Source organism: Rutilus rutilus, assembly GCF_951802725.1.
Source record: "Rutilus rutilus genome assembly, chromosome: 13".
In the NCBI taxonomy this organism is placed as follows: Eukaryota; Metazoa; Chordata; class Actinopteri; order Cypriniformes; family Leuciscidae; genus Rutilus; species Rutilus rutilus.
Window position 1 is genome coordinate 957501 of NC_140218.1, and position 17500 is coordinate 975000.

Sequence of the window (17500 nt, forward strand, 5' to 3'; positions counted from 1 at the left end):
CTGAAGACTGGAGTAATGATGCTGAACATCAGCTTTGATCACAGGAATAAATTACACTTTACTATATATTCACATAGAGAACAGCTGATTTACATTAATAATATTCCACAGTTTTACTGTATTCTGATCATAAACGCAGCTCTGATGAGACTCTGAGTCGCGCTGAACATGAGTGTGTTTTCTCAGCTGCTGTCGACTCACAACGTTTGTTTTCCCTACAGAACAGGATTAAAAGCTTCCGCAGTGTGTGTGTGTGTGTGTGTGTGTGTGTTCAAAACCCTGATACTGTAGACATGTTTGACCTTTGACCTCCAAACAATAAACACCAGATCTGTGTCTCGCTGGTGTGAGCAGAATCTGTATTAATGACACACGTGTTAGTTAATAAAGTCATAAACACACACACACGTTTACACTCATATGTTGGTGTACATCATGTGTGTCTCATCCGTCACCATCAACACACTGACCTCAACAACAATACAGGTCACACATACAGGAAATACACAGCAGAGACACTTCCTGCTTCAACACACACACACACACACACACACACACACACACACACACACACACTCTCTCTCTCTCTATATATATATCACACACACACACACACACACACACACACACACTCACACTCACTTTTGAAAGTGTTTGTGTCAGCACTCGGAAAATGTGCTGCAAATATAAAGTGTTTTGCAGATGGCAAAGTGTTCATGGGTTTTGGGAAATATACTTATTGAATCCATTTTGTGTGAAAACAATGAAACTGATTGTCAGTGTGTGTTCCGCATAGAGTTAGTTCTGTTTCACCGGATATATGAAGAGTTCTGGTCACGTGACTTCAGTATTGATGATGCTAGCTATTAAAAAGAAAGTTCAAAATGTTGTTTTTTAAATGTTTCCAAAACTTTTTTATCTTGGTTATGCGAACGTTAAGGGATCATTCTTCAAACATTATGGGAACGGTACTTTTGAATGTTCTGAAACAAGTAGAAACATTTAAAAAACGAACGTCCAATCAATACATTTCAGAAAAAGAATATGCTAACAGTTAGAGAGCACTATTAAAGACCAGATAATAACTAAACGTTCTATTAACGTTACTGGAGGAACTTTTGTTCATAACTTGCCAGAACATTAGCTAAAGTTCTGGACGTTTCTCTTGTAGCTTCGGTAAAACGCGATTCGTCCAGTTGTGTTTGTTGTCTCTAGGATGCCGTATGACTCCCGCGCATGCGCAGTGAGAGTGTTTGCTTCAGTGTAGCATGCTTTGAGTTTCTCTGCTGTTTGAATGAAAGACACTAGCTTGTGATTGTATTATATTATTATTATTGTTATCATAAATATTATAACGCAGATTTATATACGCGTTTGTTGGTAGAAGAAGGAAGAAAGACAAAGCGGAATGAATCAGTTTGAACAGTAAGTTAGCGGCTAACGGCTAATTAACTTATTAACATATAAACAGCTAACGTTACATACACAGATTTACCAGTTTACTGACATTAAATACTTAATATGAAATTGAATTAATAATGTAAAATAGCTTTAGTTTATAAAGTAATGATAGTAATGACAGTAAACTAACGATGAGCGGTTTTATTTATAGATATATCTGTTTATATTTATTTAAATGTTAATGTATATTGATATGTTCATATGTAGCTATATATTATACAAATAAACATAATGTGTTATGAAAACTCATCACCAAATCAACTTACAAGTAGCCTTTAAAACATTATTTATTATTATTGTTTCAGCTATTAGGCTGTAGTTGATTAACATTATTAAATATAGTCCAGTAATGATTTCAGTCTGATTGTAATAAAATTCTAATTTCATCCATTAACAGTAAATGTTTTATTTGTAGCCTGAAGGAGGAAGACTGTGGCGAGCAGGAGGAGATGAAGGAGTTCAATGACACCGATGGAGGATCAATAAACAACAACAACAACAACATCAAGCGCAAGGTGAGACTGACACACACACACACGCACTCGAACATACAGTGGGGAGAACAAGTATTTGATACACTGCCGATTTTGCAGGTTTTCCCACTTACAAAGCATGTAGAAGTCTGTAGTTTGTATCATAGGTACTCTTCAACTGTGAGTGACGGAATCTAAAACAAAAATCCAGAAAATCACATTGTATGATTTTTAAGTAATTTGCATTTTATTGCATGACTTAAGTATTTGATACATCAGAAAAGCAGAACTTAATATTTGGTACAGAAACCTTTGTTTGCAATTACAGAGATCATACGTTTCCTGTAGTTCTTGACCAGGTTTGCACACACTGCAGGGATTCTGGCCCACTCCTCCACACAGACCTTCTCCAGATCCTTCAGGTTTCGGGGCTGTCGCTGGGCAATACGGACTTTCAGCTCCTCCAAAGATCTTCTATTGGGTTTAGGTCTGGAGACTGGCTAGGTCACTGCAGGACCTTGAGATGCTTCTTACGGAGCCACTCCTTAGTTGCCCTGGCTGTGTGTTTCGGGTCGTTGTCATGCTGGAAGACCCAGCCACGACCCATCTTCAATACTCTTAAGGCGCTTTTCCACTGCACGGTACGGCTCGGTTCGGTACGGCTCACTTATGGCGCATTTCCACTGCATGGTACGGTACGGTACGGCTTGCTTTAAATGGTACCACCTCTGTTGAGGTTCCAAGCGTACCGTACCGATACTAAAATGTGACGTGAAACACTGCAGAGCACTGATTGGTCAGACAGAATCATCTCTACCAGCGTCATTGTATTTACGACACGAGACACTAAACCTGCTGGATTTAAATAGCCAGTAGACAACAGCCAACGCTGTAGCACCTGTTTTTAAAGTATTTGCTTCAAAAAAAGAGTATAAACTTAAAAAAAAAAGAAAAAAGAAATGGCTGAATCGTGGTCAGTGGACGAGGTGCAGACGTTCCTCTCGTTGGTTGCCGAGGAGTGGATGGGGAAACACGGAATGAAAAATTCGCATTTAATATGATGATGTCATGGTAGTAAAGACGGCAACTATAACGATCAGTCCCACCCACTTTGAAGCGGTACTAACTGCAGTGGAAAAGCAACCGAGCTAAAGCGAGCCGAACCGTGCCGTACTGAGTCGAGTCGTACCACGCAGTGGAAAAGCAAAGCGAGCCGAACCGTTCCGCGCCGAGTCGAACCGTACCGAGCCGTACCATGCAGTGGAAAAGCGCCATTACTGAGGGAAGGTATCAGATCTCGCGCTACATGGCCCCATCCATCCTCCCCTCAATATGGTGCAGTCGTCCTGTCCCCTTTGCAGAAAAGCATCCCCAAAGAATGATGTTTCCACCTCCATGCTTCACGGTTGGGATGGTGTTCTTGAGTTGTACTCATCCTCCTTCTCCCCCCAAACACGGCGAGTGGAGTTTAGACCAAAAAGCTCTATTTTTGTCTCATCAGACCACATGACCTTCTCCCATTCCTCCTCTGGATCATCCAGATGGTCATTGGCAAACTTCAGACGGGCCTGGACATGCGCTGGCTTGAGCAGGGGGACCTTGCGTGCGCTGCAGGATTTTAATCCATAACGGCGTAGTGTGTTACTAATGGTTTTCTTTAAGACTGTGGTCCCAGCTCTCTTCAGGTCATTGACCAGGTCCTGCCGTGTAGTTCTGGGCTGATCCCCCACCTTCCTCATGATCATTGATGCCCCACGAGGTGAGATCTTGCATGGTGCCCCAGACCGAGGGAGATTGACCGTCATCTTGAACTTCTTCCATTTTCTAATAATTGCGCCAACAGTTGTTGCCTTCTCACCAAGCTGCTTGCCTATTGTCCTGTAGCCCATCCCAGCCTTGTGCAGGTCTACAGTTTTATCCCTGATGTCCTTACACAGCTCTCTGGTCTTGGCCATTGTGGAGAGGTTGGAGTCTGTTTGATTGAGTGTGTGGACAGGTGTCTTTTATACAGGTAACGAGTTCAAACAGGTGCAGTTAATACAGGTAATGAGTGGAGAACAGGAGGGCTTCTTAAAGAGTAACTAACAGGTCTGTGAGAGCCGGAATTCTTACTGGTTGGTAGGTGATCAAATACTTATGTCATGCAATAAAATACAAATTAATTACTTAAAAATAATACAATGTGATTTTCTGGATTTTTGTTTTAGATTCCGTCTCTCACAGTTGAAGAGTATCTATGATAAAAATGACAGACCTCTGCATGCTTTGTAAGTGGGAAAACCTGCCAAATCGGCAGTGTATCAAATACTTGTTCTCCCCACTGTACATTTCCTGGTGCCCTTCAGTGTGAGCGTACAGAAGTCCTTCACTCACACATGAGCTGATGCTGTGCCTCTCTCGACCTCAAACACCTTCGTTCCTCAGGTTTAGCGCTCTTCTCCTTAATTTGTAATAACTTTTGGCAGTCTATAGAGCTCCTAATGTTTTTCCCGGTGCGACCGATTAGTACACAACAATAATTGACCATTTTAAGCAGTAATAATCAGCCAGATGTGCGCGTTCAGTTCAGTGCCGCCAACATGGCCGACTTCTGGATCGATGACGTGTAGATCTCATTAAACGACAAATTCAACCCAATGCACTATTGAAATTGATTTCTGGACATCATAACGTTATTTTTTCCGAACAGTGTTAGTGTACATATATTCACAGATGGTACCGATGGTTTAAAAGCTTAGGTTTAAATAAGCTGTGAAGGGCTTGGAGTTTGGGCTCTGAGAGTGGGCACCCGCCGCAGAAACATAAACCCTCACTCTTCCTCGAGGTGGAGCCACGGGTCTGGATCGTGGGCGACGCCGTCATCCACAGACTGCACACACACATCTGTGACCAGCGCCTGGACCCGGACCTCGGTCTTCACTGCGAGATCAGCTGGGTCTCCGACAGCACTCTGTGGGAGCATCTTCTCCCAGCTCTGCACTTCCTCAGGACCACAGCTCCCGACCCGGACATCATCATCGTCCACCTCGGCGGGGACAGCTTGTGTTGGGAGGGCCGCGACCGCCTGGGGTTCCTCCGGGAGATGAAGCGCGACCTGTCCGAGTGCTTCCAGCTGTTTCCCAGAGCCAGGGTGGTGTTCTCTGGTATCCTGCCGCGGCTGCGCTGGCGAGGTCAGAGGGGCCGGACGGGCTACAGCGTAGAGCGCACCCGGCGCTGGATCAACGGTGCGATGTCCGGCTTCCTGGGTGATAGACAGATGCGATGCGTTCACCACACAAACATCGGCTTGCTCCATCTGTGCAGAGACGGGGTCCACCTGAGCCCTGAGGGGAACCAGCGCTTGCTGAGCAACCTCCGGGAAGCCCTGCAGGAGGAGCTCCGGAGATGAAGATGATGAAGATGAAGAAGCCATCGATGTCCTGTTGAGGGCAGCAACAACGGCTCTTTTAAGAGCCAGCCACTCGTTCAAATAAAGAGCATTTTTACAAGTGTGTGAAATTCTTTGTGCTTCACATTACTTGAGGTCAGGAATCAGATATTTGCTGTAAACTTTAAATCTCGATTGCTTTGTGAGCATTATGACTGTAGTGATGCTAATGTATGTGTGATGCTATGATACATGCAAAGTATCATAAATAGATCCAGAGAGGCGTGTTGGTGTTCCCCACAAATAACTGAAGTTTATTAAATAAAAAATAAAGATGCATTGTAACATAAAACAAAACAAACAACTTTTATGTTTAGCTCCTGTCAGCGGTGGCCTATCCTTCATACATCTTCCCCCTCTCACCTATAGAGGGCGCACACTCGGAGAAATAAACACTATTAACAATAGAACAACATTCTGATATTTAAATAAACAAATGTATGAAAATTAAATAAGGTGGTAAGTATGGCTCTGCGACGACTCGCGCGCGTGTTGCAGGCGTGTGCGACTATTTTGGATCTGTGCAACTCTTAAAGTGACAGACACGTTGTTTCTTTCAAATAATTTGCTTTGCCAAATGTCACAAACATTGATAGAAATCTTATGACTTTATAATAAATATATAAAAATGGAACTTAGTTCAAATATATCAATATAAAATATCTGTATGCAACACAAATAAAATAGATTTGGGTATCAAATATACTTTAAAAATCTGTTTGCCTTATGTAGCTTAACAATAACCTTTTTTATAAGCATCATGTTAGCAACATGTTAATTGTGTTAGCATTGGTGAGTTTTGCCACTGCAAGCACCACTCTTCAAGAAATGTACATTCTCTCTCTCTCTCTCTCTCTCTCTCTCTCTCTCTCTCTCACACACACAATCTCTCACACACACTCACTTTCTCTTTCTCTCACACACACACACTCTCTCTCACACACACTCACTCTCTCACACTCTCTCTATCTCTCTCTCTTACACACACACTCTCTTGTGATGTTAATGCAGTGTGTGTGTGTGTGTTCAGACGGTGACTCCGGCTCCAGGTGAACACCCGCTGCAGTATAACTACACCTTCTGGTACTCGCGCCGCACGCCCAGCAGACCCGCCAACACTCAGAGCTACGAGCAGAACATCCGGCAGATGGGCACTGTGGCGTCGGTATGCACACACAAACACACACACACACACACACACACACACACACACACACACACACACACACACACTCACTCACTCACTCATCCTCAGCTTCATCACTGCTGTGTGTGTTTCATGTTCACTCTCTCAATTCAGGTGGAGCAGTTCTGGAAGTTCTACAGTCATCTGGTGCGACCCGGAGACCTGACGGGACACAGCGACTTCCACCTGTTCAAGGAGGGAATCAAGCCCATGTGGGAGGTGTGACTGTGTGTGACTGTATGACTGTGTGTGACTCTATGCCTGTGTGTGTGACTCTATGCCTGTGTGTGTGACTGTGTGTGACTGTATTAGGGATGGGGCCGATCCGATCCAGTATCGGTATCGGGACCGATACCAGCATAATTCACGTATCGGATTTTCCCGATCCAACCTGCGGAGATATCCGATATCCATGAGTCATGTCTGTGCTCGCTTTAACGTTTGCTGAAATGACTCCAAAAGTGATTCCCGCCGGCTAGTCTGTTAGCTGTCTGCAAACTGCGGAATGGATTTCCTGAACGGAGGCGCGGCTCAATGAGACACAGAGTTATGAGACACGCTCCCGCTCAGGAAATCCATTCCGCAGTTTGCGGCTAGCCAACAACGTCCGCTGTGTGGATATACTTCACAGTTCACACTGGAAACACCGCAGAGCAAGACAGCAAAATGCAATGTTTGCAATGATGCAATGAGTCCTTTGAAGCTCCCTCGCGTCGTACAACACAACGAACGCAATCAAACATTTAAAAAAGCACCACGGTACTGTGCGTTCACACCAAACGCGAATAGCGCGTCAAATTCGCGTCTACCGCGTCTAGTTGGACGCTTGAATATTTTGAATCCATTCGCGCGTCCAGAGAAAAATTGACGTGCGTAAAAAGCAAAAGTTTGAAGCGAAATCGACGCGCGTCTGAGGCGAAATCCGCTTGTTTGTTTGCACGATGCTGATGTTGATCGAGCATTTACTGCATCGGAGCGAGGATCACCCTTCAGATAGTGTGTGTGTAAGATGTTTACACTTGCACTTTTCTTATATTTCAAGACGCAAGTATTTGACATTTTGGGAATGTAATAAATATTGACATGACAATCAATTTGAAACCCCAGTTGCATATTTGTTTTCAGAATGGGATTTTTCCTGTTAACAGGATTTCCTGTTTTTCTGACTTCCTTTTCTGACCTTATAACAATTACTTACCTCAAGTTGCCTTTTGGGACATACATGCATACATAGGCTACGTACATAACATATTATTACTTGCCTGTTGAGAGAAGTTTATTTCAGCATCATATAAAATAAACAAAAATGATAATATTAAAGCAAACACAGCTCTGGTATCAGAATAGTATCGGTATCGGCCGATATCCAAATTCAGGTATCGGGATCGGATCGGAAGTGAAAAAATGTGGATCGGTGCATCCCTAGACTGTATGCCTGTGTGTGACTGTATGCCTGTGTGAGAATGTATGCCTGTGTGTGTGACTGTGTGTGACTCTATGCCTGTGTGTGAGACTGTGTGTGACTGTATGCCTGTGTGTGACTGTATGCCTGTGTGTGACTGTATGCCTGTGTGTGACTGTATGCCTGTGTGTGACTGTATGCCTGTGTGTGACTCTATGCCTGTGTGTGAGACTGTGTGTGACTGTATGCCTGTGTGTGAGACTGTGTGTGACTGTATGCCTGTGTGTGACTCTATGCCTGTGTGTGAGACTGTGTGTGACTGTATGCCTGTGTGAGACTGTATGCCCGTGTGTGACTCTATGCCTGTGTGTGAGACTGTGTGTGACTCTATGCCTGTGTGTGAGACTGTGTGTGACTGTATGCCTGTGTGTGTGACTGTATGCCTGTGTGTGTGACTGTATGCCTGTGTGTGTGACTGTATGCCTGTGTGTGTATGCCTGTGTGTGACTATGCCTGTTTGTGTGACCGTATGCCTGTTTTTGTGACTGTATGCCTGTGTGTGTGACTCTATGCCTGTGTGTGTGACTCTATGCCTGTGTGTGTGACTCTATGCCTGTGTGTGTGACTGTGTGACTCTATGCCTGTGTGTGTGACTGTGTGACTCTATGCCTGTGTGTGTGACTGTGTGACTCTATGCCTGTGTGTGTGACTGTGTGACTGTATGCCTGTGTGTGTGACTGTGTGACTGTATGCCTGTGTGTGTGACTCTATGCCTGTGTGTGTGACTGTGTGACTCTATGCCTGTGTGTGTGACTGTGTGACTCTATGCCTGTGTGTGTGACTGTGTGACTGTATGCCTGTGTGTGTGACTGTATGCCTGTGTGTGAGACTCTATGCCTGTGTGTGTGACTGTATGCCTGTGTGTGTATGCCTGTGTGTGACTATGCCTGTTTGTGTGACCGTATGCCTGTTTTTGTGACTGTATGCCTGTGTGTGTATGCCTGTGTGTGACTATGCCTGTTTGTGTGACCGTATGCCTGTTTTTGTGACTGTATGCCTGTGTGTGAGACTCTATGCCTGTGTGTGTGACTGTATGCCTGTGTGTGTATGCCTGTGTGTGACTATGCCTGTTTGTGTGACCGTATGCCTGTTTTTGTGACTGTATGCCTGTGTGTGTGACTCTATGCCTGTGTGTGTGACTCTATGCCTGTGTGTATGACTCTATGCCTGTGTGTGTGACTGTGTGACTCTATGCCTGTGTGTGTGACTGTGTGACTGTATGCCTGTGTGTATGAATCTATGCCTGTGCGTGAGACTGTGTGACTCTATGCCTGTGTGTGTGACTGTGTGACTCTATGCCTGTGTGTGTGACTGTATGCCTGTGTGTGTGACTGTATGCCTGTGTGTGTGACTGTATGCCTGTGTGTGTATGCCTGTGTGTGACTATGCCTGTTTGTGTGACCGTATGCCTGTTTTTGTGACTGTATGCCTGTGTGTGTATGCCTGTGTGTGACTATGCCTGTTTGTGTGACCGTATGCCTGTTTTTGTGACTGTATGCCTGTGTGTGAGACTCTATGCCTGTGTGTGTGACTGTATGCCTGTGTGTGTATGCCTGTGTGTGACTATGCCTGTTTGTGTGACCGTATGCCTGTTTTTGTGACTGTATGCCTGTGTGTGTGACTCTATGCCTGTGTGTGTGACTCTATGCCTGTGTGTATGACTCTATGCCTGTGTGTGTGACTGTGTGACTGTATGCCTGTGTGTATGAATCTATGCCTGTGCGTGAGACTGTGTGACTCTATGCCTGTGTGTGTGACTGTGTGACTCTATGCCTGTGTGTGTGACTGTATGCCTGTGTGTGTGACTGTATGCCTGTGTGTGTGACTGTATGCCTGTGTGTGTGACTGTATGCCTGTGTGTGTATGCCTGTGTGTGACTATGCCTGTTTGTGTGACCGTATGCCTGTTTTTGTGACTGTATGCCTGTGTGTGTGACTGTATGCCTGTGTGTGTGACTGTATGCCTGTGTGTGTATGCCTGTGTGTGACTATGCCTGTTTGTGTGACCGTATGCCTGTTTTTGTGACTGTATGCCTGTGTGTGTGACTCTATGCCTGTGTGTGTGACTCTATGCCTGTGTGTGTGACTCTATGCCTGTGTGTGTGACTGTGTGACTCTATGCCTGTGTGTGTGACTGTGTGACTGTATGCCTGTGTGTATGAATCTATGCCTGTGCGTGAGACTGTGTGACTCTATGCCTGTGTGTGTGACTGTGTGACTCTATGCCTGTGTGTGTGACTGTATGCCTGTGTGTATGAATCTATGCCTGTGCGTGAGACTGTGTGACTCTATGCCTGTGTGTGTGACTGTGTGACTGTATGCCTGTGTGTATGAATCTATGCCTGTGTGTGTGACTGTGTGACTCTATGCCTGTGTGTGTGACTGTGTGACTCTATGCCTGTGTGTGTGACTGTGTGACTGTATGCCTGTGTGTGTGACTGTGTGACTCTATGCCTGTGTGTGTGACTGTGTGACTGTATGCCTGTGTGTATGACTCTATGCCTGTGTGTGTGACTGTATGACTGTGTGTGACTGTGTGTGACTGTGTGACTGTGTGTGTTACTGTATGACTGTGTGTGAGACACTGCCTGTGTGTGACTGTATGCCTGTGTGTGACTGTATGACTGTGTGTGACTGTGTGTGACTGTGTGTGACTGTGTGACTGTATGCCTGTGTGTGAGACACTGCCTGTGTGTGACTGTATGCCTGTGTGTGACTGTATGCCTGTGTGTGACTGTATGCTTGTTTGTGTGACTGTATGACTGTGTGTGACTGTGTGACTGTATGCCTGTGTGTGAGACACTGCCTGTGTGTGACTGTATGCCTGTGTGTGACTGTATGCCTGTGTGTGACTGTATGCTTGTTTGTGTGACTGTATGACTGTGTGTGACTGTATGACTGTGTGTGTGAGACTGCCTGTGTGTGACTGTATGCCTGTGTGTGTGAGACTGCCTGTGTGTGACTGTATGCCTGTGTGTGACTGTATGCCTGTGTGTGTGAGACTGCCTGTGTGTGACTGTATGCCTGTGTGTGACTGTATGCCTGTGTGTGACTGTATGCCTGTGTGTGTGAGGCTGCCTGTGTGTGACTGTATGCCTGTGTGTGACTGTGTGTGACTGTATGCCTGTGTGTGACTGTATGCCTGTGTGTGACTGTGTGTGACTGTATGCCTGTGTGTGACTGTATGCCTGTGTGTGACTGTGTGTGACTGTATGCCTGTGTGTGACTGTATGCCTGTGTGTGACTGTATGCCTGTGTGTGACTGTGTGTGACTGTATGCCTGTGTGTGACTGTATGCCTGTGTGTGACTGTATGACTGTGTGTGTGAGACTGCCTGTGTGTGACTGTATGCCTGTGTGTGACTGTATGCCTGTGTGTGACTGTATGACTGTGTGTGTGAGACTGCCTGTGTGTGACTGTATGCCTGTGTGTGACTGTGTGTGACTGTATGCCTGTGTGTGACTGTATGCCTGTGTGTGACTGTGTGTGACTGTATGCCTGTGTGTGACTGTATGCCTGTGTGTGTGAGACTGCCTGTGTGTGACTGTATGCCTGTGTGTGACTGTGTGTGACTGTATGCCTGTGTGTGACTGTATGCCTGTGTGTGACTGTATGCCTGTGTGTGACTGTATGCCTGTGTGTGACTGTATGCCTGTGTGTGACTGTGTGTGACTGTATGCCTGTGTGTGACTGTATGCCTGTGTGTGACTGTATGCCTGTGTGTGACTGTGTGTGACTGTATGCCTGTGTGTGACTGTATGCCTGTGTGTGACTGTATGCCTGTGTGTGACTGTATGCCTGTGTGTGACTGTATGACTGTGTGTGTGAGACTGCCTGTGTGTGACTGTATGCTTGCTTGTGTGACTGTATGACTGTGTGTGACTGTGTGTGACTGTATGACTGCGTGTGTGACTGTATTACTGTGTGTGACTGTGTGTGTGACTCTATGCCTGTGTGTTGAGTGTGTGACTGTTAGGTAGGGCTGGGTACCGAGTTCGATACTTTTTAGGTACCGACCGAATTGCCTCGATACTATCGAGTATCGAAAAATGACTTGTTTTTCGGTACCAGATTTCGATACCTAAGGGGTTAACTCGTCAACGTCAGTGCTCAAACAAATACATATGAAATGCACAACGACACGCCTAAATTCGCTCACGCACATACACGCAAACTCTACACACACGAGACGCGCGGAACTCTCCGCACATACTCTTATGAGACGCGCGCGCGCACACAAACTGTCCACGCACATTCTCATGAGACGCGAGCCTATGGACGCGAGCACACACACACAAACTCGCGCACATACTCAATGACACGCAAGCACACACACTCACAATACCCTAAAGATGTGGAAAAGTCGATCAAAAGTGTGGCTACATTTCTCCAGGCTCGATGCCAACAGCGCGCGATGCAGTATTTGTGGTAAAATAATGACTGCAAAGACAGTACCGCGACAGATATGATGAAGCCCTTGACAGTGCACGGAGTAAACATAAGAGCAGAAAGTTGCTGCGTCTTCGACTGGTAAATGAAGAGATACCTTGTTGATCACTCTGACTGTGTTTATATTGCAATAATGACCTACTGAATGTACACTGCCGTTCAAAAACGTGTTGGTCAGAATTTTTTTTCAGTAAGCATGCATTAAAGTGATCAAAAATGACCTTCCAAAAACTGTTTTCATATTTCAGCTTTGACAACACAGGAATAAATTACATTTTGAAATATATTCAATTAAGATTTTAAATTGTAATACTATTCCACAATATTACAAGTTTTACTGTATTTTTGATGAAATAAATTCAGCTTTGGTGAGCATGAGCTCTTTATAAAAAGAATATTTTGTACCTGATGTATATGTATAAGGAATATTTTGTTCCTTTGTGCTTTTTTTGTTCCTTTGTGCACTGACTAAGGAGCATGAGTCAAACTGAAAAAATAAAACCAAAGTTTTTCTGAGGTAATGTGTTATGTAATCTTGTTAAAATGGATTTCATAAAATTGGTATCGAAAAAAGTATCGATCAGGAACCGGTATCGAAATCAAGGTATCGGTATCGGTATTGGTATCGAAATTTTTTGAACGATACCCAGCCCTACTGTTAGGGTTGTGCCGATAGACGATAGTCAGAGATATCGCGGCTGGCAGATGCCTTTGACGATATCAATACGATAATTGGCTCGTTTTCCCATTAATGTATTAAATCATTATTATTATTATTATTATTATTATGAAGCTAGTATTGTTATTAAATTAATTAGGAACTACAATTAATTTGCCTTGCCTAAATTTATAAGGACATCACCACATAACCACACTTGCGACATCACCGACACGCGCGTATGAGGACTGTGTGAATGTGTGTGTGACTGTGTATGAATGTTTGTGTGAGTGTGTGTGTGTGAGAGTGAGCTTCACATCAGTGCAGTGCTGACTCCGTCTCTGACGTGTGTGTGTGTGTGTGTGCGCGCGCAACAGGACGAGGCCAATAAGAACGGGGGGAAGTGGATCATCCGGCTCAGGAAGGGTCTGGCGTCCCGGTTCTGGGAGAACATCATCCTGGCGATGCTGGGAGAGCAGTTCATGGTGGGAGAGGAGATCTGCGGCGTCGTCGTGTCCATACGCTTCCAGGTACTGATGCATTCTGGGAAACCAGGCTCTCGGTGGCAGTCGCTAACCAGACATGATCGTTCTGACAACATTTCCTCCAAACCTGCATGACTTCCTTCAGTGAAACACAGAAGATGTTGTGAACATGTGGTTAGTTCTGTTCTGATGTGTGTGTGTGTGTGTGTGTGTGTGTGTGTGCAGGAGGACATTCTGTCCATCTGGAATAAAACGGCCCATGATCAGGTGACCACGTCACGGATACGAGACACACTGCGACGCGTGCTGAACCTCCCGCCCAACACCATCATGGAGTACAAGACACACAACGACAGTCTCAAGTACGTCACACACACACACACACACTCACACACACACTGAACCTCTCGCCCAACACCATCATGGAGTACAAGACACACAAAGACAGTCTCAAGTACGTCTCAGACACACACACACACACACACACACACACACACACACACACACACACACACACTCACTCACTCACACACACTCTCTCTCACTCACTCACAACCTCGATCTCACACACACAGACACACACTGAATTGTCTCTGATTCTCGTGTTCTTCTTGTTTTCTCAGGGATAATTCCAGCTTCCGGAATACGAAGATCACTTTGTGAAAACCTGGAAATAATTTTCATATGGACACATTCCTTTTTACACCACGAGCCAGCGGCACAGAATGAACCCTGAGGAAACGCTGTGTATGTGTCTGTTTGAGTGAGTGAGTGAGTGTGTGTGTGTGTGTGTGTGTGTGATGATAATATTGTCCTGAATTATTCCATCAGTTTCATTGAGTCTGTTTTAAACCTCAGTCACACGTTTCATCAGATTCAGCGTTTTTGAAATGAGAACATGATTAAAGTTCAGCTCATATTTCAAATGACAGATTCACTGTAAACACACATTTCAATGAGGCGATGTCATTTAAACCCGATGAACACTCTAGTTGAATTGAAATACAGTTTTAAATAAAGACATTAGTGTGTGATCTGATGCAAACATGATGTTCTTCCTCATCCTTAAATCAAGATACATTTACTGGAGAAGCAGAATCACCCACTCATTCTGTCTTCTTTTATTATTTATCCAATGTTTTGACGTTTTAAACTTTTTTTTCTTTTTTTAAAAATCGGATCCAAATAACATTAATCAAAACATGTTTCCCCTCAGGAAGAGGAAACTATTCCTCATGTTTTCCTTTAATAAAAAGGTTTGCTCACATATATCAGCCTCTTGTTTTTCTTTTTATATCCTTGTTAATATTTATGTCATTATTACTCCTTTCCATAATGACTGAAACAGTTAGATATCAGAATTACAATTTATTTGTATGATGGGTAAATAACACATTCATTGCAGCTCGACGAACTGACTAATTAACCCTGCGTTGAATATTGTTGCTCGTTGACGAACTACTTTGGTAAAATGGAAATCTGTATTTACTTACTTTAATATTTATTTATTATTATTATTATGTAATTGTATATAATTTTTGTGTGCATTCTCCTTGTATTTTGATGTGGTGATGGGGAGAATGCGGCTGATTGATGACGTATTTCCGCTTCCGTCACGGCGCGATTTGAAGCGGGGAAGCAGCGCGAGACACACGAACGGTAAACAAACTACTCCAACTCTACTCTAACTCTCTTTAAACTCTAGAAACTGTGGAGTTCTGCAGCTCAGAGGCTTGTGCAGATCGTCAGTGTGTCGCAGAGAGTGAGAGTGTGTGTTGTTCGCGAGCTCAGAGCGTGTATTCAGGCTGATGCGCGCGTCAGATGCGGTGGTTTAATGTATTATTGACGTCGGATCATATTAAACATCACGCGATTTTAATAATTCAACACGAGCCTCATAACTGAACACATCTATGATAACTGAACACTTCATCCCTGCCGTTCTCGCGGCGTCCGTCATATTTCACCATAGAAACATGATTGAAGAGCGGCTGTTGCCATGGAAACGGAGGATTTTATTGCCATTTCAAAAGAAACGAATCATATGAAGTAATAATGATCTTGTTCATGTGTGAGAAGGTTTTTTTTTAAAGTTTAATAAATGTATGATTTAGGTGTTACATAATCATGATCTCAGACATATTATGAACTCGCGTGATTGTGTGTGTGTGATTTAGAGTGAGTGTGATTTTTATTTTATTTTATTTGTTTGTGTGTATATGTGTGTGTGTTTGTGTTTATGTATGTATGTGTGTGTTTGTGTGTTATTGTGTATATGTGTGTGTGTTGTGTATATGTGTGTGTTTGTGTGTTATTGTGTTTGTATTTGTGTGTTATTGTGTATATGTGTGTGTTTGTATGTGTATATATGTGTGTGTATATGTACATGTGTGTTATTGTGTATGTGTGTGTGTTTGTGTTTGTGTGTTATTGTGTATATGTGTGTGTGTTGTGTATATGTGTGTGTTTGTGTGTTATTGTGTTTGTATTTGTGTGTTATTGTGTATATGTGTGTGTTTGTATGTGTATATATGTGTGTGTATATGTACATGTGTGTTATTGTGTATGTGTGTGTGTTTGTGTTTATGTATGTTTGTGTGTGTTTGTGTGTTATTGTGTATATATGTGTGTGTTTGTATTTGTGTGTGTTTGTGTGTATGTGTGTTTGTATTTGTGTGTTATTTTGTATACGTGTGTGTGTGTGTGTGTTTGTATGTGTATATATGTGTGTGTATATGTATGTGTGTTATTGTGTGTATGTGTGTGTTTATGTATGTGTGTGTTTGTATTTGTGTTATTGTGTGTTTGTATTTGTGTGTTATTTTGTATACGTGTGTGTTTGTATGTGTATATATGTGTGTGTGTATATGTATGTGTGTTATTGTGTGTGTGTGTGTATATGTGTGTTTGTGTTTATGTGTGTTTGTGTATATGTATGTGTGTGTTTGTATTTGTGTGTGTTTGTATTTGTGTGTTATTGTGTGTGTGTGTGTGTGTGTGTGTGTTTGTATGTGAATGTGTATATACAGTATGTGTGTTATTGTGTGTGTGTGTGTATATGTGTGTTTGTGTTTATGTGTGTTTGTGTATATGTATGTGTGTGTTTGTATTTGTGTGTGTTTGTATTTGTGTGTTATTGTGTGTGTGTGTGTGTGTGTGTGTGTTTGTATGTGAATGTGTATATACAGTATGTGTGTTATTGTGTGTGTGTGTGTATATGTGTGTTTGTGTTTATGTGTGTTTGTGTATATGTATGTGTGTGTTTGTATTTGTGTGTGTTTGTATTTGTGTGTTATTGTGTGTGTGTGTGTGTGTGTGTGTGTTTGTATGTGAATGTGTATATACAGTATGTGTGTTATTGTGTGTGTGTGTTTGTATGTGTACGTGTATATATGTATGTGTGTGTTTGTATTTGTGTTATTGTGTATGTGTGTGTATGTTTGTATGTGTGTATATATAATATATATATGTGTGTGTGTGTGTGTGATTGTGTGTATATTCAATTCAGTTCACATTTATTTGTATAGCGCTTTCACAACACACACCGTTTCACAGCAGCTTTACAGCGAGCGCATGAGTCCACACACACACACACATCTGATATCAGAGGAGACTGTGTGAGATGTATGTGAGGTGTAAATCACAGTTAGCGAATAATGTAGTAATTTGAACAGTAGTAACTGAAGGCAGAAACAGTGACTCACTGAAGTACTGGTTTGGTAACTAATGATCATGACATTTAGAAAATTGCAGCATTGGTGCATGTTGGGGTCAGAGCTTGTCATCGTGTGTGTGTGTGTGTCTGTGTGTGTGTGCGCAGTGAGATGTCTGTGAGCCGAGCTCCTCCTCCTGATGATGATGATGATGATGATGATGCTCCTCCTCTCCCGGCTCTCGCTC

At 43.4% G+C, this 17500-nt stretch overlaps 2 protein-coding genes across 4 annotated transcripts in view; both read left to right on the forward strand.

Moving 5' to 3' along the window:
* Positions 1–1204: 1204 nt before the first annotated feature.
* On the forward strand, positions 1205–14869 carry eif4e2rs1 (eukaryotic translation initiation factor 4E family member 2 related sequence 1). The gene is made up of 7 exons (XM_084427404.1): positions 1205–1425; positions 1877–1976; positions 6392–6526; positions 6662–6766; positions 13493–13645; positions 13826–13962; positions 14224–14869. The coding sequence occupies exons 1-7, from the start codon at positions 1409–1411 to the stop codon at positions 14261–14263; spliced, it is 687 nt and encodes a 228-aa protein (XP_084283530.1). The 5' UTR covers positions 1205–1408; the 3' UTR covers positions 14264–14869.
* Positions 14870–15173: 304 nt separating this feature from the next.
* The window catches only part of cntrob (centrobin, centrosomal BRCA2 interacting protein), a 14392-nt gene continuing 12065 nt past the window's right edge, over positions 15174–17500 (forward strand). For 2 of the 3 annotated variants that reach the window (XM_084428451.1, XM_084428452.1), the window contains exons 1-2: positions 15174–15259; positions 17421–17500. The exon at positions 17421–17500 is cut by the window's right edge and continues 115 nt beyond it. In XM_084428451.1, the coding sequence (XP_084284577.1) occupies positions 17425–17500 (76 nt within the window). In that variant the 5' untranslated portion in view covers positions 15174–15259; positions 17421–17424. The remainder of the gene's footprint in view (positions 15260–17420) is intronic. The other variant, XM_084428453.1, reaches the window with a different exon arrangement.

What these genes read in the sequence shown, in the direction of transcription:
- eif4e2rs1 (XM_084427404.1), top strand. An exon ending in TCGTGTCCATACGCTTCCAG is followed by an intron (nt 13,646 to 13,825) that starts GTACTGATGCAT and finishes GTGTGTGTGCAG; the next exon opens with GAGGACATTCTGTCCATCTG. An exon ending in ACACACAACGACAGTCTCAA is followed by an intron (nt 13,963 to 14,223) that starts GTACGTCACACA and finishes TTGTTTTCTCAG; the next exon opens with GGATAATTCCAGCTTCCGGA.